General features: G+C 39.2%; 1 protein-coding gene across 3 annotated transcripts; it reads left to right on the top strand.

Moving 5' to 3' along the window:
- The first annotated feature begins 736 nt into the window (after window positions 1–736).
- Window positions 737–21,321, top strand: LOC133575230 (B-cell receptor CD22-like). Of its 3 annotated transcripts, none has more exons than XM_061927812.2 (10): window positions 738–1,662; window positions 1,744–1,792; window positions 1,875–2,210; window positions 4,351–4,572; window positions 11,737–12,015; window positions 12,114–12,365; window positions 17,110–17,194; window positions 17,517–17,547; window positions 20,765–20,958; window positions 21,039–21,321. In XM_061927812.2, exons 2-10 carry the CDS (start codon window positions 1,756–1,758, stop codon window positions 21,097–21,099), a joined length of 1,497 nt encoding a protein of 498 aa, XP_061783796.2. In that variant the 5' UTR covers window positions 738–1,662; window positions 1,744–1,755; the 3' UTR covers window positions 21,100–21,321. The 3 variants fall into 3 exon arrangements, with proteins under 3 accessions (XP_072768353.1, XP_061783796.2, XP_061783795.2); XM_061927811.2 differs by having other exon boundaries at window positions 1,734–1,792; XM_072912252.1 differs by lacking the exon at window positions 21,039–21,321 and having other exon boundaries at window positions 737–1,662; window positions 1,734–1,792; window positions 17,517–17,546; window positions 20,763–20,946.
- The last annotated feature ends 1,583 nt before the right edge of the window (window positions 21,322–22,904 follow it).

Below are 22,904 nucleotides of genomic sequence, written 5' to 3'. Positions count from 1 at the left end.
ACTTGTTTTCCTGCGTGTAGTCTTTTAGTTCTTGTCTTGCGCTCCTATTTTGGTGGCTTTTCCTGTTTTGTTGGTATTTTTCTGTAGCAGTTTCATGTCTTCCTTTAAAGCGCTTTGTTTTAGCAAACAAGAATATTTCAGTTGTTTTTATCCTTCTTTGTGGGCACATTGTTGATCGCCATGTCATGTACGGCTGCACTTTGTGGACGCCGTCTGCTGCTCCACACGCTGTAAGTCTTTGCTGTCGTCCAGCATTCTGTTTTTCTTCACTTTGTCGCCAGTTCAGTTGTAGTTTCGTTCTGCATAGCCTTCCCTAAGCTTCAATGCCTTTTTTTTTTAGGGGCACTCACCTTTTGGTTATTTTTAAGTTCAAGCAGTAGACACCTTTTCACCTGCACGCTGCCTCCCGCTGTCGTCTGCATATTGTGATCACGACAAAGCAATTATCTACCTGCTGCCACCTACTGATATGGAGGAGTATTACACGGTTACTCTGCCGAGCTCTAGACAGCACCGACACTCAACAACAACACATCATTTGCAGACTATAATTATTGGTCTGCAAAAAATATTTTTTTACCCCAAATAGGTGAAATTAGATAATCTCCCACGACACACCAGACGGTATCTCACGGCACACTAGTGTGCCGCGGCACAGTGGTTGATAAACACTGCTCTAGACAACAGGGTCACTCCTATGTGTTTGTCCATGTTTGTCTCCCAAGTTTTGAACTGAATTTGGGGGCCGGTATGGAATCATTCCAATCAATCCAATCCAATCCACTTTATTTATATAGCACATTTAAACAACAAAAATGTTTCCAAAGTGCTGCACAACTTTATTAAAAATAATATTAAAAACAATATTAAAAACAAGATTCAAATATTATCCTTAGCTCCACCATTGACTGAATAAAAACAAAAAATAAATAAATATAAAAAAAATATATAAAAAGAAATATGATTAAAAATGATTTTAAAGGGTAAAACCAATTAAAACCGTAAATAGAAATCAAAATGTATAAAAAACACAGAGGACAACAGAGGACCACACGACTCACGTAGTGTTAAAAGCCAAAGAATAAAAGTGGGTCTTAAGACGAGACTTAAAACACTCCACTGTGGGAGCAGTTTGAACATGGAGGGGCAGAGTGTTCCAGAGCTTAGGGCAGACCACAGAGAAGGCCCTGTCTCCCCTGGATTTAAGTCTGGTCTTGGGCACCACGAACTGGAGCTGGCTCTCGGACCTCAGAGCGCGCGCAGGAGTGTAAATTTGGATGAGGTCCGAGATATACTGAGGTGCCAATCCATGTAAAGCTTTAAAAACAAACAGCAAGGTTTTAAAATCAATTCTAAAATGAACAGGGAGCCAGTGCAAACTCTGAAGAATTGGGGTTATATGCTGGCGTTTCCTGGCTCCTGTTAAAAGTCGTCCTGCCGCGTTCTGGACTAACTGCAACCGGGAGTTGCAGGCAGGATTTGGCCCGCGGACCGCCGGTTTAATAGCCCTGATATAAGCTATTCTAAAAACAGCAAGTTGCTGATTAGGCAATTATACTGGAAGGAAGCAAGAAGAAGACACACCTTCCCACTTCTGCTTTTTTTTCTGCACTCCGAAACATCTCCCATTTTGAATGCACCTCAGAAAAATGCAGGACGTGGGTGAGTGCGGCGTTCTTTTTACATTCATTTATGAACCGTGATGAATCCTGTGGTAGGAAAATGTCTGTCAGTATGTTTCAGGTTGCTCCAACAATGAAGGAGAGTTGGATTATCCTGCTATTTATTTCACGTAAGGAAATGGCGCCTAAATTAGACTGGTAATAAATATTGCTGTGAATGATATTTACTATTGCATTTTTCTTTGATGAAAGATGCATGGAGCAGAGACTGGCGGGTGACCTTCAAGGACCAGTGTGCCTTGGAAGGGGCCTCAGTGCTCATCGGGTGCGAGTATGAATACCCTCTTGGTCATTTAGTCACTTCGGTTGCCTGGTTTAGAGGTCAGCGGCTTTCTGACCGGTGGATCCTGTATTCCCTGCCGACATCGTCGACACAAGTTCACTTCCAATATGTGGGCAACTCACGGGGAAACTGCAGTCTGAGGATCAATAACTTAAAACGGGCTGATGAAGGACATTACTTCTTTAGGTTCAAGACCGTGTTTAACAGCTGGACCAGCAGGCGTCCAGTCCATGTGTCAGTGAAAGGTACAGACACATTTATCAATGGTATTTGTGGTGGAATACAGCAGGAAGGGGATTCATATGGCCCCGTTTGTCACGGTTTACCTGACACATGAAACGTGACAAATTGGGGGGCGTGGTTTTGTGGCAAATTGTGGCTTTGACTACAGCAGGGGTGTCCAAAGTGCGGCCCGCGGCTCATTCTTTTGCGGCCCGCGGTACATTTAAAAAAATGCTACTACCAAAAAAAAAAAAAAACATAAAAAAGAAATAAAAGAGCAAACAGGTGATGGTGACGAGTGGGGCTCTTTTTTAAAATGCTACTAAAAAAGACATAAAAATGAAATACAAGAGCAAACAAGTGTAATGAGAAAATGTTGCTGATTTCACTATAATAAAATAAACTGTAAAAAAAAAAAAATATCTAAATTAAATTAATGTTGGTATGAATTATTGGCCTCCAACTACTTCACATGAAATATTCCACTTGGAAATATTTTATCTTTTTTTTTTTTTTTTACACTTTTATGAGTGGGGCCCTTTTGGATACCCAATACCTTTTTTTTCCCAAACTGTTATTACGCTTAAAGGTTGTTTTTTTTAAACCCTTTAAACGAAGCTAATTTCATTTACAACCAGGTCTGGTGAAGATAAGGTCTTTTTTTTATTTTTTTATTTTTTATTTTTTTTTTTATTCTTTTTTTTTAGATAAGATAAATAAATATTTTCTTGGATAAAAAAGAAAGTAAAACAATATAAAAATAATTACATTAAAAAAAAGAAAAAATAGTCCATCCATCCCATCCATTTTCTACCGCTTATTCCCTTTGGGGTCGCGGGGGGCGCTGGAGCCTATCTCAGCTACAATCGGGCGGAAGGCGGGGTACACCCTGGACAAGTCGCCACCTCATCGCAGGGCCAACACAGATAGACAGACAACATTAGAAAAAATAGTAATTAAATGAAAATGTTAGTGGACCAGCAGCACAAACAATCAAGTGTGCTTCAGGGACTGTGTCCCTTGCAGAAGTGTTGTCCATGTTGTGGGAACCAGAATATTGGTAGCAGAAAGAAACAACCCCTTTTGTGTGAGTGGGTGTGTATGAGTGTGAATTGGGGAAGGAGGGTTTTTTTTTTGGTTTGATGCACTAGTTGAAAGTGTATCGTGTGTTTTTTTCTATGTTGATTTAATTTAAAAAAAAAAAAAAAAAAAAAAAAAAAAAAACTGTTGTTACGCAGAAAACAACAATGAACTAATAGCAATGTTGTCATGAATTGTTGACCTATTTAAGGCTACAATTACTTCACATCTAATATTCTAAACATTTGGGGGTGGGGGGAAGGGGGAATTTTTCATTAAAAAAACATGTTTTGTTTTTTTTCTTTACAAAAAACGGCATAAAAGATCATTGTGGAGGGGGGCGTGGCCTGCGGACCTGCAGCGAAGCAAGGTGTGCCAGGACGGGACGACAGGCTGTCCTCACTCAGGTCCTGCACGGACCTGGAGGGAGTGTGCCTTAAGTACGGCTGGAAATCGGGAGAAATTCGGGAGAATGGTTGTCCCGGGACATTTTCGGGAGAGGCACTGAAATTCGTAAGTCTCCTGGAAAATTTGGGAGGGTTGGCAAGTATGCCTGGCACACCCCGCTTCGCTGCAGGTCCGCAGGCCACGCCCCCCTCCACAATAATGTTTTTACTTTATATTATGATATTATAAAGTAAAAACATTATTATCTTTTATGCCCTTTTTTTATTAATATGTCAACAGATAGACCTGAAATTGAAGTATAGATATTTAGGTGTGGAAAGTAAAATAAAAATGAATATAAAACTTTTTTTTTTAACACTAATGACTGGGACCTTTAACACTCACCAAAATTGAGGGGAGTCCTCATGGGTACAATATACATTTTATTGGTTTTTAAAATTAAAAATATCAAAATGGCCCCCGAATGCTTTCATTTTTCATTATGCCGCCCTCAATGGAAAAAGTTTGGACACCCCTAGACTACAGCATAAATTGCTATGTAGATATGACACTTTCCATCATTTTTAGCAGACTGCATTGCAAAGTGATTATCCTCTTCATCTCTCGCGAGATCCGTGTGAATTCCTTCCCTACTGTAACTCTTAACTTGCATGTCTGAAATAAAAAAAAAAACAGAACTGACAGCTGTTTTGGAGCCAAGCACGGTGACGGAGGGGCAAGAAGTCAGCCTGTCCTGTTGGAGCGGCTGTGCCACGCGGCTGCAGGTAGTCTGGTACCGCGATGGAACGCCGGTACCACGTCAGGTCTTCTCGGCAAGCATAAAGGATTCTGGGAGCTACTATTGTGCTGTTCTCGGCCAAAAGATCCAGTCGGCCTCTGTGGCTTTGAATGTGCAATGTAAGTAACACTGAGATATCCTTAAGCACCTTTTTTGACCTCGGGGCCCACTCAAATATTAACACTGAATTAGTTCCGGTGATCTTTCTCTGAAATTTAATCGTGTTCAATAATTATATCTAACCTGCTCACAAATGATATGACGCCATGTGTTATTCACAAAGATTAATGTTCATTCAACACATAAACTTCAGGCTTTGGTCAGGCTCGTTAGAAGAATAAGTACTTACCAATTCTACTGCAATTGAAAGCACTCAAAAATAACCGGCAAAAAAGTAGTTTACATGCAATTATGTTGGGCTGAAATAAGTAAACTAAATTAATACTGAATATGTATCTTAAATAAGCAGTCAATAAAATTAAAGTGCTAATGAAAATACAGCTTGACCACTTTAGTCATAATTTTTGCGCATGAGAAACTTTTCTGTTTGTTTGATATTGTCATTACTGCCACAGGTGGTGGAAAAGTGTATTACAGCTGTGGCTCATACGGACCACAACTGAGAAACAGATATTTTTCAGTGGCCCTTTCAGAGGCACTCACGGCCAAACAATGGGCCCTGGCCCTATGGTTAAGAAACACTGCTTTAGCACATACAGTACAGGCCAAAAGTTTGGACACACCTTCTCCTCATTTAATGGGTTTTCTTTATTTTCATGACTACCGTATTTTTCGGACTATAAGTCGCAGTTTTTTTCATAGTTTGGCCGGGGGTGCGACTTATACTCGGGAGCGACTTATGTGTGGAATTATTAACACATTACCGTAAAATATCAAATAATATTATTTTGCTCATTCACGTAAGAGACTAGACCAGGGGTCGGCAACCCAAAATGTTGAAAGAGCCATATTGGACTAAAAATACAAAAACAAATCTGTCTGGAGCCGCAAAAAATTAAAAGCCATATTACATACAGATAGTGTGTCATGAGATATAAATTGAATTAAGATGACTTAAAGGAAACTAAATGACCTCGAATATAGCTACAAATGAGGCATAATGATGCAATATGTACATATAGCTAGCCTAAATAGCATGTTAGCATCGATTAGCTTGCAGTCATGCAGTGACCAAATATGTCTGATTAGCACTCCACACAAGTCAATAACATCAACAAAACTCACCTTTCACGCACAACGTTAAAAGTTTTGTGGACAAAATGAGACAGAAAAAGAAGTGGCATAAAACACGTCCTAGAAAGTCGGAGAAAGTTATACATGTAAACAAACTAAGGTGAGTTCAAAGACCGCCAAAATTAGTAGGACAAAACGGCGCTCGCCAAATACTCGAATCAGTGAAGCATGTTTAATATAAACAGTGTGCTTTGTAACAATTAAGGAGGCTTGTGTCATGTTTGTCCTCCTACAGAAACCATATTAAAACAAAAAATAGATTTTTTTCCCCTCATCTTTTTCCATTTTTCATACATTTTTTAAAAAGCTCCAGAGAGCCACTAGGGCGGCGCTAAAGAGCCGCATGCGGCTCTAGAGCCGCGGGTTGCCGACCCCTGGACTAGACGTTCATGGGATTTAGCGATTAGGAGTGACAGATTGTTTGGTAAACGTATAGCATGTTCTATATGTTATAGTTATTTGAATGACTCTTACCATCAAATGTTACGTTAACATACCAGGCACGTTCTCAGTAGGTTATTTATGCGTCATATAACGTACACTTATTCAGCCTGTTGTTCACTATTCTTTATTTATTTTAAATTGCCTTTCAAATGTATATTCTTGGTGTTGGGTTTTATCAAATACATTTCCCCAAAAAATGCGACTTATGTATGTTTTTTTCCTTCTTTATCATGCATTTTCGGCCGGAGCGACTTATACTCCGGAGCGACTTATACTCCAAAAAATACGGTATTTACATTGTAGATTGTCACTGAAGACATCAAAACTATGAATGAACACATGTGGAGTTAAGTACTTAACAAACAAAAGGTGAAATAACTGAAAACATGTTTTATATTCAAGTTTTTTTCAAAATAGCCACCCTTTGCTCTGATTACTGCTTTGCACACTCTTGGCATTCTCTCGATGAGCTTCAAGCACACCTGTGAAGTGAAAACCGTTTCAGGCGACTACCTCTTGAAGCTCATCTAGAGAATGCCAAGAGTGTGCAAAACAGTAATCAGAGCAAAGGGTGGCTGTTTTGAAGAAACTAGAATATAAAACATGTTTTCAGTTATTTTACTTTGTTGTTGTTTTTTTTGTCCATTCATAGTTTTGATGCCTTCAGTGACAATCTACAATGTAAATAGTCATGAAACTACATTAAATGCATTGAATAGGAAGGTGTGTACAAAACGTTTGGCCTGTACTGTATATCCCATTTAAATCTGAACCACTGGGCAGCAATTTGACTCAACAAACAAACTGACAAAACTCAAGTTGCAATGTTAGTGAAATGTCAAATCTGAATCACTGACTAAACTTTTGGACAAGACACCCATTTTATTTCAATTTACTTAAATCTTGCTATCTTGACCTTGTTACTTATTTGCTGTTTTTGCACCAACACACCAAGACATTTTCCTTCTATGTGTGGATATACTTGGCTATAAAAGCGATTCTGAATCTGACAGGAGCATAGAAATTGGCTAATGATACGTTTTCCATGAAAATAAGACACATTAAAAAGAGTCCCCCGTGTTGACAAAATGCCAAAATGATGGTAAAAAAAAGGGCATATTACTCTTTGTTGTTGTTTAGTGCAGTGGTTCCCAAACTTTTTTCACCAAGTACCACCTTTAGAAAATAGCTGGCTCGCCAAATAGCACCGCAATGACCAAGATTAAAATACAGTTGCGTAGTAGGCCCAATAATTCACTAAAAACAAGGCATAGGTTTTATTTAACAAGTATATACTTAATATTTTTGGCCACTGTAACATTACATACAATGCACAAACACCATCAACAATGACACTCCATATAAAATACATATTCACAGGCTTCTTTTGCGTACCACTAGATGGAGAATCACTCATTTCAGTGTGTATGAGACTGAGCTGTCAAGTTTGTTTCTTGCCAGAGACATTTCGGGGATTTAAAGCCACTTTTTGCTGCAGATGAATTAATTGTGCAAAAATATTTTATTCATTTTAATAATGATGATGGATTCATCGTTCATTTTTGGTATTTATAAATGGTTGATTTATATATGCTAGTAAGGTAAAGTTTTGTATCTGACAAGTTTCGGCTACCTTGCTTCTGCAGCTTAGTAGTTTGGTAGCCCGGTAGCCGAAACTTGTCAGGTACCAAACTTTACCTTACTAGCCTATATAAATCAACCATTTATAAATACACATCAGTAGGCTAAATTAACCTCTTCAACACATTTTTGGTATTGTTACTGTTAATGCACAGTCACATTCAAAGTGATTCCAGCCCCATTGTAAAGTATTATTGATTAATTACAATTCATTCTAAAAACAAAAGTCAAAATGTTCAATTGTGTATTGTAAACAAATGGAAGTGAATTAAATTAAATTGCACATATTCACATTGCTCAGCACTCATCCGCGTTTCAGTTTATGCTTGGCATCACTTTATAACACTGCATATCTACAACTTTCTGGGATTTTTGGATGATGAAACGTCAGACTGGGGGGTTTAATGGGACTATTTAGAACAGTGGTTCTTAACCTTGTTGGAGGTACCGAACCCCACCAGTTTCATATGCGCATTCACCGAACCCGAACCGTAATCATAAAATGATGTTATTATATTAAAGAAATACTAATAAAGGTATATTTTACAAACAGAAAGTTACAGGAATGTACACATGATCCCATGTTTACATCTCATTGTGCAACATGTGAATGTTTCAGTGGGAACTAAATGCGATATCTGAAAGGGGTACACATTATTTCCAAAGTAGGACCCCCCCCCCCCCCCCCCCCCACCCAGACATATAATACTAGTACACAGCTCATGAAAAACAATATTTTATAGTCATTGTAAGTGGGCCAAAACACTTATATTAGACAATAATCTCATAGAAATGACTGCTTTCATTTGATTACAATAATAAAACATTGAACTTATTATTTAGTCAGGTTTGGGACAGGTGTGCTGCAGGTTTGACGTCGCTCACATGTGCTCCACTGAATGCTCAAGGAGTTTTTGCGTTTGCTCACACATATGGAAAATTAGAGGGAACATTGTTTGGGGGTATCCATAATACGCCGACAGGGAGAAGCTTTTATTTACACGATGAGTCGGGCGTGTCTTGACCTCCGCGGCGGAGGCTCTGCCGAACCCCTGAGGCCGACTCACCGAACCCCTAGGGTTTGATCGAACCCAGGTTAAGAACCACTGATTTAGAACAACGGACAATGAGAAAAAACTGTATCTCCGCTTACCAATATGTAATACCGTCTTGCTTAGCACATTGCCACCTCTCCATGCGTATTTGTTTACTAAGAACTAACAAAAACCCATCCATCCATCCATTTTCTACGATATTATGGATCTCTAATGTTGGTTGTTGTCGGTAATGTTGTATCATGACGGACAATTTTTTATTCTTTATTATTTAACCTTTATTTAACCAGGAAAAAATCCCATTGAGATTAAGAACCTCTTTTTCAAGGAGGTCCTGGCCAAGACATAGCAGAGTTACACATAAAATTACATTCACATTACACTTTAAAATGACAGGATGGACATCAAGTAAAACAGTTACAGGTAACTGAGGCTGCTTTAAATTCTCTCAGTTTGGATTTAAAAGCATTTAAGGATAAAAATTCAGTCAGCTTCCAGTTTCTTTGTAGCATGTTCCAAGCACAAGGACCCGCATAGACAAAAGCTTTTTTTCCCCAGCTTAGTGCGAGCAAAATGGACAGAGAGCAACAGCTGATCGTTGGATCTCAGTGCATGAGAGTCCGTACTTCTCTGTGAAATCAATGCACAAATATATTCGGGCAATAGTCCCAGAAGAGCCTTGTAAATAAAAGTGTACCAGTGACACTACACTGTCTTCTAATGGACAGAGAAGGCCATCCCAACCGAGAGTACAAGTCACAGTGGTGTGTCATGGCTCTACAGCAGTGGTTCTTAACCTTGTTGGAGGTACCGAACACCACCAGTTTCATATGCGCATTCACCGAACCCTTTTTTTTTTTTCAAATTCAAGACAAAGTTATTGTGTTTTTGGTAACACTTTAGTATGGGAAACATATTCTAAGTAACAAAGACTTAATTTAGAGTTATTTGGTTCGGGTTCGGGTTAGAGGGTTAGGGCCAGGGTTAGAGGGTTAGGGTTATAATAAAGTCATGCCGAATAAGGCATTAATAAGTACTTTATAATGACTAGTTAAGAGCCAATATGTTACGAAATTGCATGTTAATAAGCAACTAATTAATGGTGAATATGTTCCCCATACTAAAGTGTTACCATGTTTTATTACTGGTGCACAAAATGAACCGTGCACGAACATCACTTTGTTCAAACAACAAAACCAACACAGTGCATAAACTCACAACAAATTACACACCTGCAATTCAGTGTGACTTCTGCTGTTGCCGTATCCGTAATACGCCGATAGGGAGAAGTTTGTATTTACACGATGAGTCGGGTGTGTCTTGACCTCCGCCGAACCCCTGACCCCTGAGGGTTCGATCGAACCCAGGTTAAGAACCATTGCGCTACAGTTTGTGATAAACCTCAAAGAAGCATGGTAGACACAGTCGACTATCTGAAGACAGGATTCATATAAAACAGATCACCATAATCTAGCACAGATAAAAATGTGCCAGAGACAATCATGTTGATTGAATAATATGGATAGAAACTACTGCAAATGTTGATATCGATCATATACCAAGTACATACAGTACAGGGTATTGTACTGCCAATACCAATACTAATAGTGACCATTTTTACCTGAAGTCCTTCAAGATCATTTAACAACTTTTTGATGTTGCCTTTATTTTGTTGCCCATGATTATAATCAGAATAAAACACATTGATGCAGTTCTGGTATGGATACCATTGATGTTGGATCAATGGTATTTTCCCTTGGACTCGGTCTGGACCCCCTCCCGAGGGTCCAGCCTTTGACTGATATTTTTTACTCTTCCCCATACTTGCCAACCTTGAGACCTCCGATTTCAGGAGGTGGGGGAGGGGCGTGGTTGGGGGCGTGGCTAAGAGGGGAGGAGTATATTTACAGCTAGAATTCACCAAGTCAAGTATTTCATATATATATATATATATATATATAAGAAATACCTGACTTTCAGTGAATTCTAGCTATAAATATATATTTCTTTTATTGTATATATATATATATATATATATATATATATATATATATATATATATATATATATATATATATATATATATAAAATAAATACTTGAATTTCAGTGTTAATTTATTTACACATATACTTGTTGAGTTAAGGGTTGAATTGTCCATCCTTGTTCTATTCTCTGTCACTATTTTTCTAACCATGCTGAACACCCTCTCTGATGATGCATTGCTGTGTGGCACGCACAAAAGTGCTTTCATCAAATGCACCAGATGGCAGTATTGTCCTGTTTAAGAGTGTCACAACATTACTGTTTACGGCAGACCAAAACGTGACTGCTGTTGTTGTGTGGTGTTACCGCGCTGGGAGGACGTTAATGAAACTGCCTAACAATAAACCCACATAAGGAACCAAGAACTCGCCCTCGATCATTCTACAGTTATAACGTCATTGGGCAGGCACACCGTTTATATTGTGGGAAATGTGGACCCGAGTCCGCCTGAATTTCGGGAGATTTTCGGGAGATAATTTGTCCCGGGAGGTTTTCGGGAGAGGCGCTGAATTTCGGGAGTCTCCCGGAAAATCCCGGAGGGTTGGCAAGTATGCTCTTCCCCCATTTCCCAATATCACCTTTTCCCCACCTTTTTGAAGGAGCGCCGTAAGTGGCTGATCCGTTGGCGGTCCCGTCTTGTCTCCCTGTAACGTATGTCTGCTCTTAGTGGGACTGTGCCGAAATTGTAATTTCAGTTCTTATGTGTCTTGTACATTTTAAAGAATGGACAATAATAAAGCATCCTGAATCCTGAATCTAATATGTGCTAACAAAACAAAAACATATTTCCATATGACCGAATGTTAAAAGGCATTGTCTGAAAATATGTTTTTGTTTTCAATTAGATGCGCCATACGACGTTCTGTTGTCAATGAAGCCCGCAGGAGACGTCATCAACGCGAGCTCAGTGACTCTCGGCTGCAGCAGTCACGCCAACCCACCCGTCCCACAGAGTGGATACAGCTTGCACAAGGACGATCAGTTGATAAGTTCTGGACGCGACCACATCATCTCTCCCCTTCAACCCCGCCACAGTGGACTGTACCACTGTCAGGCCTCCAATAACATCAGCAGGAGAGGGGTCACGTATGTCAACTCTTCTGGGATGAACCTGGATGTGCAGTGTACGAATACACAAAGTCTTGTGTTCTCATGTTAGGCCTTACATTTTTTTTTTGTTGCTTTTTCACATACAAATAAACAAACGCCTTGTTTCCATCAGATATGCCAAGTGTTGCTGAGGGCAGCAGTGTCAACGTGACATGCAGCAGCACAGCCAACCCTGCAAACCACAGCCACATCTGGTATAAGTGGACCAACTCCAGCTCCCTGCTCCAAATGGGCTCAGGACAGGTGCTGTCTCTTCCCTCCATGGAAACTTCCCACACTGGAATGTACCTCTGCCAGGCCAGGAACCGTCTTGGCGTCGTCAGCTCCACCAAAGTGCTGCTGGCAATGGACGACGATACTTCTGGTTTGTCCCTGTTGAATATAACAATTGTTAGTGTCATGCTATGCCGTGCTAAGGCCAGGAATAAACCTTGCTTGCTGATTCTTAGTCTCCCAGCATGATGCTAAGAGCGGTCCCAATTCACGCCGAATCACGCAAATTATGCAAGGCCTCGCAACGTTGTCAAAATGCCCACAACTTCCCTGCACATTTTGACCAATCAGCGTCATTTTTTAAAATCTAGTTTGTCTTTAAGCCATACTTGCCAACCTTGAGACCTCCGAATCCGAGAGATGAGGTGGGCGGGTTTTTTTGGTAGCGGGGGGTGTATATTGTAGCGTCCCGGAAGAGTTAGTGCTGCAAGGGGTTCTGGGTATTTGTTCTGTTGTGTTTATGTTGTGTCACGGTGCGGATGTTTTCCCGAAATGTGTTTGTCATTCTTGTTTGGTGTGGGTTCGCAGTGTGGCGCATATATGTAACAGTGTTAAACTTGTTTATACAGCCACCCTCAGTGTGACCTGTATGGCTGTTGATCAAGTATGCATTGCATTCACTTATGCGTGTGTAAAAGCCACATATATTATGTGACTGCGCCGGCACGCTGTTTGTATGGAGGAAAAGCGGACGTGACGACAGGTTGTAGAGGATGCTAAAGGCAGTGCCTTTATTGTTGTCCGGGCGGAAATCGGGAGAATGGTTGCCCCGGGAGATTTTCGGGAGGGGCACTGAAATTCGTGAGTCTCCCAGGAAAATCGGGAGGGTTGGCAAGTATGATCTAAGCAGCGCTCAAATGTGTGCGTCAACCATCTTATATATATATATATATATATATATATATATATATATATATATATATATATATATATATATATATATATATACATATATATATATATATATATATATATATATATATGTATGTATATATATATATATATATATATATATATATATATATATATATATATATATATATATATATATATATGGACACCGAGAGATACAAGCGATAGAAAATGGATTAGAAAGGACAGATTTTTTTTTTTTAAATAAAATAAAAAAAATACTAATAATTTTTATATATATATATATATATATATATATATATATATATATATATATATATATATGTATATATATGTATATATATATATATATATATATATATATATACTTTTCGGAGTATAAGTCGCTCCGGAGTATAAGTCGCACCGGCCGAAAATGCATAATAAAGAAGGAAAAAAACATATGTAAGTCGCACTGGAGTATAAGTCGCATTTTTTGGGGAAATGTATTTGATAAAACCCAACACCAAGAATAGACATTTGAAAGGCAATTTAAAATAAATAAAGAATAGTGAACAACAGGCTGAATAAGTGTACGTTATATGAGGCATAAATAACCAACTGAGAACGTGCCTGGTATGTTAACGTAACATATTATGGTAAGAGTCATTCAAATAACTATAACATATAGAACATGCTATACGTTTACCAAACAATCTGTCACTCCTAATCGCTAAATCCCATGAAATCTTATACGTCTAGTCTCTTACGTGAATGAGCTAAATAATATTATTTGATATTTTACGGTAATGTGTTAATAATTTCACACATAAGTCGCTCCTGAGTATAAGTCGCACCCCCGGCCAAACTATGAAAAAAACTGCGACTTATAGTCCCAAAAATACGGTATATTATTATTTTATTTTTTTTTATTTTTACCTCCCGTGGGCCAGATTTTGGACGCTGGAGGGCCGTATCAGGCCTTAGTTTGGGGACCCCCGGTCTAAAGTATTTTTAAATCACGATGCCAATAGCTTGGCGCACCTACCTTTGGGTAGTGTCGCCCATTCCTCTTTGCAGCATCTCTCAAGCCCCATTAGGTTAGATGGGAAGCGTTGGTTTTCATTCAAGGTGTCAAAAAAAAAAAATCGATTTTCAAATGAATCGAAATTCTTATTCATAAAGACTCTTAATCGATTCAAAAAAGTTGTTTTTAAATGTTTTTTAGTCTGTCCTGTGCAGCCACTCATACAAATCATATTGTTGATATACATGTCTATACAGATTGACTCTAGAAAAGAGATGTGTGAGATACTTCTCTTGTTACCTTATTTGTATTTGACTTTATTAAATGTTTGAGTAAAATTTTTGTTTTCTTTTAAGTAGTAAATACATTTATCACAGCTGTTACCTATTATATGGAGGAATGTAGTTCTAATCATATAATCGGCACAAAATGTTATTTAAAAGTATTGTTTTAAATCGAGAATTGATTCTGAATTGAACCCTTACCCCAAAAAATGTAATCAAATATAATCGTGTGGTGCCCTAAGAGTCGCAGCCCTACTGTACATTGCAGCATTTTTGCAAAAATATTTAAAAAAAAAAACTTGTCACATTGTCATTATGGGGTATTGTGTGTACATTAAGTAAGTGTCTCAAAGGGTTAGATAACTTCTGGAAATTACTGGCTTAAAACTGCCAAAGGTATAGATGTGTGTGCCCAAGTTAAAGGAAAGGAGAGGCTGTCTTCTTCTAATGGATTTATTACAATCTTTGCAAGCTGGGTAACATTTGCTGTGATCTGGAACAACATAGCACACAATCAGAAATGCACCCAATATTACAAAAAAATAATGTGTCATAAAACATGCAAATATAAATTAAATACACAGAGGACACAAGTAAAATAAATAAATTTAACTCGAATATACCTACAAACGAGGCATAATGATGCAATATGTACATACAGCTAGTCTAAATAGCATCTTATCATGGATTATTAGCACTCCACGCAAGTCAATAACATCAACAAAGCTCACCTTTGTGCATTCACGCACAGCATAAAACATTTGGTGGACAAAATGAGACAAAGAAGGAGAAAGTTGTACACGTAAACCAACTACGGTGACTTCAAGGACCGCCAAAATTAGTAGGACAAAATAGCGCTGGCCAAATACTGTCATCAGTCAAGCCTAAACACAAACATGTTAAAGGGGAACATTATCACAATTTCAGAAGGGTTAAAACCATTAAAAATCAGTTCCCAGTGGCTTATTTTATTTTTCGAAGTTTTTTTCAAAATTTTACCCATCACACAATATCCCTAAAAAAAAGCTTCAAAGTGCCTGATTTTAACCATCGTTATATACACCCGTCCATTTTCCTGTGACGTCATATAGTGATGCCGATACAAACAAACATGGCGGATAGAACAGCAAGTTTATAGCGACATTAGCTCGGATTCAGACTCGGATTTCAGCGGCTTAAGCGATTCAACAGATTACGAATGTATTGAAACGGATGGTTGTAGTGTGGAGGCAGGTAGCGAACACGAAATTGAAGAAGAAACTGAAGCTATTGAGCCATATCGGTTCGAACCGTATGCAAGCAAAACCGACGAAAACGACACGACAGCCAGCGACACGGGAGAAAGCGAGGACGAATTCGGCGATCGCCTTCTAACCAACGATTGGTATGTGTTTGTTTGGCATTAAAGGAAACTAACAACTATGAACTAGGTTTACAGCATATGAAATACATTTGGCAACAACATGCACTTTGAGAGTGCAGACAGCCCAGTTTTCATCAATTAATATATTCTGTAGACATACCCTCATCCGCACTCTTTTCCTGGGGGTCTGGCGGCAGATTTCTTTGACTTTATCGTTGGAAATGCATCTGCTTTGAGTGTCGCAGGATATCCACACATTCTTGCCATCTCTGTCGTAGCATAGCTTTCGTCGGTAAAGTGTGCGGAACAAACGTCCAATTTCTTGCCACTTTTGCATCTTTGGGCCACTGGTGCAACTTGAATCCGTCCCTGTTCGTGTTGTTACACCCTCCGACAACACACCGACGAGGCATGATGTGTCCAAGGTACGGAAAACAGTCGAAAAAACGGAAAATAACAGAGCTGATTTGACTCGGTGTTTGTAATGTGTTTGAGAAAATGGCGGATTGCTTCCCGATGTGACGTCACGTTGTCACGTCATCGCTCCGAGAGCGAATAATAGAAAGGCGTTTAATTCGCCAAAATTCACCCATTTAGAGTTCGGAAATCGGTTAAAAAAATATATGGTCTTTTTTCTGCAACATCAAGGTATATATTGACGCTTACATAGGTCTGGTGATAATGTTCCCCTTTAAACAGTAGGCTTTCTAACAATTAGGAAAGTTTGTGTTATGTTTGTCCTCCTACAGAAACATTATTAAAACAACAAATATATTTCCCCCCCATCTTTTTACATTTTTGAAAAAGCTCCGAGGAGCCACTAAGGCGGTGCTAAGGGGCCGCATGCGGCCAGAGAGCTGCGAGTTGCTGACCCCCGATCTAATCGATAGAAAAGCGCTATATAAATCTAATCCATTATTATCATTACAGTAGTGTGACCATAAGCTCTGAGTATGTGCTTCTACTGCCCTCTGGTTTATACTTTTAGCTCTGTGTGGTATAAAAGGAGTAAAACATCAATACAGAATTTGTTTTTCGATGTGATGTGTGTTGAAGCCCAGTGCTCTTTGAGCTTAAAATTACAAGGAACACATTAGTAACAAATTCATAAACTCACAAGTTGAAAAAAATAATCTTCAAAACATCGCAACGTTTGCCACAACTTTCTGAAAAAGCTCAGGCAACAACAAACGTAAGAGTGTGGAGGAGATACCAGGAGACAGTCTTCACGTAGTACTCAGATTTTACATTGGACAACATTCTGACAAACTCCACTCTTACCAATGTGTCTTGTTACATATCTCCACAGGTGGTCAGAGCCTCCCAGTCCGGGTGCTTGCTGGACTCGGGGTGTGTCTTTTTGGGACACTTGTGATAGCTCTTCTGTTGCTATGGTAGGTGAGAGTATGGCTCAGCGGTTTTTATCCGTATTACTCACAACCCTTAACAAATGCGGCTATTTTTGGATATCCTCAGCGAGGAATTTTTGAAGTGTTGCATAATGTTGTGGGCCCCTCTTGCCTAAAATGACAGGGCTTCACATAAGCACATAATATATAAGAAAATATATACCACAACAAGCTGCAAACAGAAATCCATTTGTCACTGGTAGTCGCAAGAACAACTTAATTTCCAACTGTTATAAAATTAAAATAGTAGAAGTATTAATATGATAATGATAATAATATTGTTTTATTCATTTTATCCCTGTGATAGGAATAAACAGAGGAGCAAGGCCAAAAAAAAGGTAAGTGTCCTTCATGCCAGCCATCAAAGCGAAGCTTTAAAACCAGGGGTCGGCAACCCAAAATGTTGAAAGAGCCAAATTTGACCAAAAATACAAAAAAAAAAAATCTTGTCTGGAGCTGTATTAAAGGCCTACTGAAACCCACTACTACCAACCACGCAGTCTGATAGTTTATACATCAATGATGAAATCTTAACATTGCAACACATGCCAATACGGCCGGGTTAGCTGACTAAAGTGCAATTTTAAATTTCGCGCGAAACATCCTGCTGAAAACGTCTCGGTATGATGACGTCAGCGCGTGACATCACGATTGTAGAGGACATTTTGGGACAGTATGGTGGCCAGCTATTAAGTCGTCTGTTTTCATCGCAAAATTCCACAGTATTCTGGACATCTGTGTTGGTGAATCTTTTGCAATTTGTTCAATGAACAATGGAGACAGCAAAGAAGAAAGCTGTAGGTGGGAAGCGGTGTATTGCGGCTGACTGTAGCAACACAAACACAGCCGGTGTTTCATTGTTTACATTCCCGGAAGATGACAGTCAAGGTTTACCATTGGCCTGTAGAGAACTGGGACAACAGAGACTCTTACCAGGAGGACTTTGAGTTGGATGCGCAGACGCGGTACCGTGAGTACGCATGCAGCTGCGGCTTCCAAACATTTGATCGCTTGCCCGTACGTGCGTGCTGCTATGTGCATGTCACGTACGTAACTTTGGGTACTTTGGGGAAATATATGCGCTGTATGCACTTTGGGGAGGTGAACGGGACTTTGGGCTGTGGGATTGAGTGTGTTGTGCAGGTGTTTGAGTTGTATTGGTGGGTTATATGGACGGGAGGGGGGAGGTGTTTGTTATGCGGGATTAATTTGTGGCATATTAAATATAAGCCTGGTTGTGTTGTGGCTAATAGAGTATATATATGTCTTGTGTTTATTTACTGTTTTAGTCATTCCCAGCTGAATATCAGGTCCCACCCGCCTCTCACAGCATCTTCCCTATCTGAATCGCTCCCACTGCCCTCTAGTCCTTCACTCTCACTTTCCTCATCCGCAAATCTTTCATCCTCGCTCAAATTAATGGGGAAATTGTTGCTTTCTCGGTCCGAATCGCTCTCGATGCTGGTGGCCATGATTGTAAACAATGTGCGGATGTGAGGAGCTCCACAACCTGTGACGTCACGCGCATATCGTCTGCTACTTCCGGTACAGGCAAGGCTTTTTTATCAACGACCAAAAGTTGCAAACTTTATCGTCGATGTTCTCTACTAAATCTTTTCAGCAAAAATATGGCAATATCGCGAAATGATCAAGTATGACACATAGAATGGACCTGCTATCCCGTTTAAATAAGAAAATCGCAATTCAGTAGTCCTTTAAGTGTTATAATGAAGGCAACACATGATGTAAGTGTCTATATCAGCCTACTATCAAAGGCTGACGCAAATCTTTGTTGACAGAAATGTTGTATTTTTAATTTTATTCTACATATTTTTGTAACATTGGAAAACATTAGTAAAATGGAGGCTTCTCACAGGAGGAGATAACTTCTGGAAATGACTGGCTTAGAATGTCAAAAGGTATAAGTGTGTGTCTCCAAGTTTAAGGAAACGGCAGGCTGTCTTCTTCTAATGGATTTATTACAATCTTTGCATGCTGGGTAAGGTTTGCTGTGGTCTGGAACAACATGGCACACAAACAACTATCAGAAAGGCAGCCAATATTACATACAGATAATGTGTCATGAGACATGCAAATATAAATTAAATACGGGGAGGACATTCATCCATTTTCTACCGCTTGCCCCTTTCGGGGTCGCAGGGGGTGCTGGAGCCTATCTCAGCTGCGTTCGGGCGTAAGACGGGATACACCCTGGACAAGTCAATACCTCATCGCAGGGCTAACACAGATAGACAGACAACATTTACACTCACATTCACACACTAGGGCCAATTTAGTGTTGTCAATCAACCTATCCCCAGGTGCATGTCTTTGGAGGTGGGAGGAAGCCGGAGTACCCGGAGGGAACCCACGCAGCCACGGGGAGAACATGCAAACTCCACACAGAAAGATCCCGAGGCCGGGATTGAACTCACGACTACTCAGGACCTTCGTATTGTGAGGCAGACGCACTAACCCCTCTTCCACCGTGCTGCCTATGTTTTTAATTTATTTATCTTATTTTATTTTATACATTTTTTTTAAAAGTAACTTATCTTCACCATACCTGGTTGTCCAAATTAGGCATAATAATGTGTTTATTCCACGACTGTATATATCGGTTGATATCGGTATTGGTAATTAAAGAGTTGGACAATGTCGGAATATCGGATATCGGCAAAAAGCCATTATCGGACATCCCTACTGATTTGCTTTAACACTGAATATAGAACAAGCAACGCTTATATAACTTAATAGTGTAAAATCAACTTTCAAAAAACAAACGAAAAAACATCAATGGTATGTTAAATACAATTTAAATAAAAAACAAATGTAATGCCTCTTTTCTATTTGCAGCCTTCTGAGGTAAATATCAACATTAACTTGGTGGGCGGGGGCAGGGTTGGGGGGGGCGGGGTTTGGTGGTAGCGGGGGTGAATATTGTAGCGTCCCGGAAGAGTTTGTGCTGCAAGGGGTTCTGGGTATTTGTTCTGTTGTGTTTATGTTGTGTTACTGTGCGGATGTTCTCCCGAAATGTGTTTGTCATTGTTGTTTGGTGTGGGTTCACAGTGTGGCGCATATTTGTAACAGTGTTAAAGTTGTTTATACGGCCACCCTCAGTGTGACCTGTATGGCTGTTGACCAAGTATGGATTGCATTCACTTGTGTGTGTGTAAAAGCTGCATATATTATGTGACTGGGCCGGCACGCTGTTTGTATGGAGGAAAAGCGGACGTGACGACAGGTTGTAGAGTACGTTGAAGGCAGTGCCTCTAAGGCACGCCCCCAAATATGTTTTCCGGGTGGAAATCGGGAGAAATTCGGGAGAATGGTTGCCCCGGGAGATTTTCGGGAAGGGCACTGAAATTCGGGAGTATCCCGGGAAAATTGGGAAGGTTGGCAAGTATGAGTATTAGCGGTGAATGCGAATACCGGCGGGCCAGCTCTAATGTTAATTTGATATTGCCTCAAGGGCCAAATGAAATTACACGGCGGGCCAGAGTTTGACACCCATGAACTAACCACTCGCTACTGTTGAACCCTCCATCAACACAGGTTCCGGCCCAACATGTCAGCCCTGCATCGGCTGAAGATCCACGCGACAATATTTATGCCAACGTCAGCTTGTCAACGCCGCCTACTCATCCTCCACCACACATATACTCCAAGCAGCAGCACGCTATTGATGAACATGACGAGGTTACTTACTCAACAGTCACCATCAAAGCCAAACACCCACAAGAATCAAGGTGTTTGTTGTAAAAATATTAGTTAGTTACAATATGGATGCTTTTGGAATAATACTTCCTTATTCTTGTTCTATCCACAGGTTCAAGATGGAGGAGCATGACGAAACAGTGATATATTCCAATGTGGCTAACTCCAGCTAAATGACAAGCTGCAGCATCATAATATTATTAGGGTATCTTTGTAAAGTTGCAAGCTGTAGAAAATGGACGTGTATATATATCCATCCATCCATTTTCTACTGCTTGTATGTATATATATCAGGCCAAAAGTTTGGACACACCTCATTCAATGCGTTTTCTTTATTTTCATGACTATTTACATTGTAGATTGTCACTGAAGCCATCACAACTATGAAAGAACACATGTGGAGTTATGTACTTAACAAAAAAAAGGTGAAATAACTGAAAACATGTTTTATATTCTAGTTTCTTCAAAATAGCCACCCTTTGCTCTGATTACGTTTTCGCACACTCTTGGCATTCTCTTAATGAGCTTAAAGAGGTAGTCACCTGAAATGGTTTTCACTTCACAGGTGTGCTTGAAGCTCATTAAGAGAATGCCAAGAGTGTGCAAAGCAGTAATCAGACTAAAGGGTGGCTATTTTGAAGGAACCAGAATATAAAACATGTTTTCAGTTATTTCACCTTTTTTTTTTGTTAAGTACATAACTCCACATGTGTTCATTCATAGTTTTGATGCCTTCAGTGACAATCTACAATGTAAATAGTCATGAAAATAAAGAAATAATATATATATATATATATATATATATATATATATATATATGTACATGTACATGTACATGTACATGTATATGTATATGTATACCGTATTTTTCGGAGTATAAGTCGCTCCGGAGTATAAGTCGCACCGGCCGAAAATGCATAATGAAGAAGGAAAAAAACATATATAAGTTGCACTGGAGTATAAGTCGCATTTTTTAGGGAAATTTATTTGATAAAACCCAACACCAAGAATAGACATTTGAAAGGCAATTTAAAATAAATAAAGAATAGTGAACAACAGGCTGAATAAGTGTACGTTATATGAGGCATAAATAACCAACTGAGAACGTGCCTGGTATGTTAACGTAACATATGGTAAGAGTCATTCAAATAACTATAACATATAGAACATGCTATACGTTTACCCAGGGGCGCCGAAAAGGGGGGGTAAAGGAGACGGATTCTCGGGGCCCATGATGGAGGGGGGCCCAGAGAGGCCCCTAATGATGATGAAATTATAATACAGAAAAAATAATGACATTGTGTTGGGGGCCCTGTAAAGATTATTTTCATGGGACCCAAAATCCCTAGCGGCGCCCCTGCGTTTACCAAACAATCTGTCACTCCTAATCGCTAAATCCCATGAAATCTTATACGTCTAGTCTCTTACGTGAATGAGCTAAATAATAATATTTGATATTTTACGGTAATGTGTTAATAATTTCACACATAAGTCGCTCCTGAGTATAAGTCGCACCCCCGGCCAAACTATGAAAAAAACTGTGATTTATAGTCCGAAAAATACGGTATATATATATATATATATATATATATATATATATATATATATATATATATATATATATATATATATATATATATATAGTGGCCCCGAGAGAGACAATCAGCAAAAGGAACTTCCTGAGCCTTTTTTAACATCACTTAGTCTGAATTGATAATTGTGCACAATAATGTATACAGCGGCCAATAAAATAATACAATATTTTTGTTGTATTTCTTGAGTAAATATATGTGAGGAGTGGGGACCCTTAAAAGGAGACCAACAAATTAAATAAAAATATACCAACAAATATATATTTGTTGGTTATATATATATTTTTTAAGAAAACAAATATCTTGAAGGCTTATATCTTGACATTTCCAACGTCTTGTTTGATTCAAGCGTTTAGATTAAAACGTTTTAAATGCATATATTTAAG

The sequence above is a fragment of the Nerophis lumbriciformis genome, linkage group LG35 (assembly GCF_033978685.3).
Source record: "Nerophis lumbriciformis linkage group LG35, RoL_Nlum_v2.1, whole genome shotgun sequence".
NCBI classification, from domain to species: domain Eukaryota; kingdom Metazoa; phylum Chordata; class Actinopteri; order Syngnathiformes; family Syngnathidae; genus Nerophis; species Nerophis lumbriciformis.
This window is presented reverse-complemented; position numbering and strand designations above follow the sequence as displayed.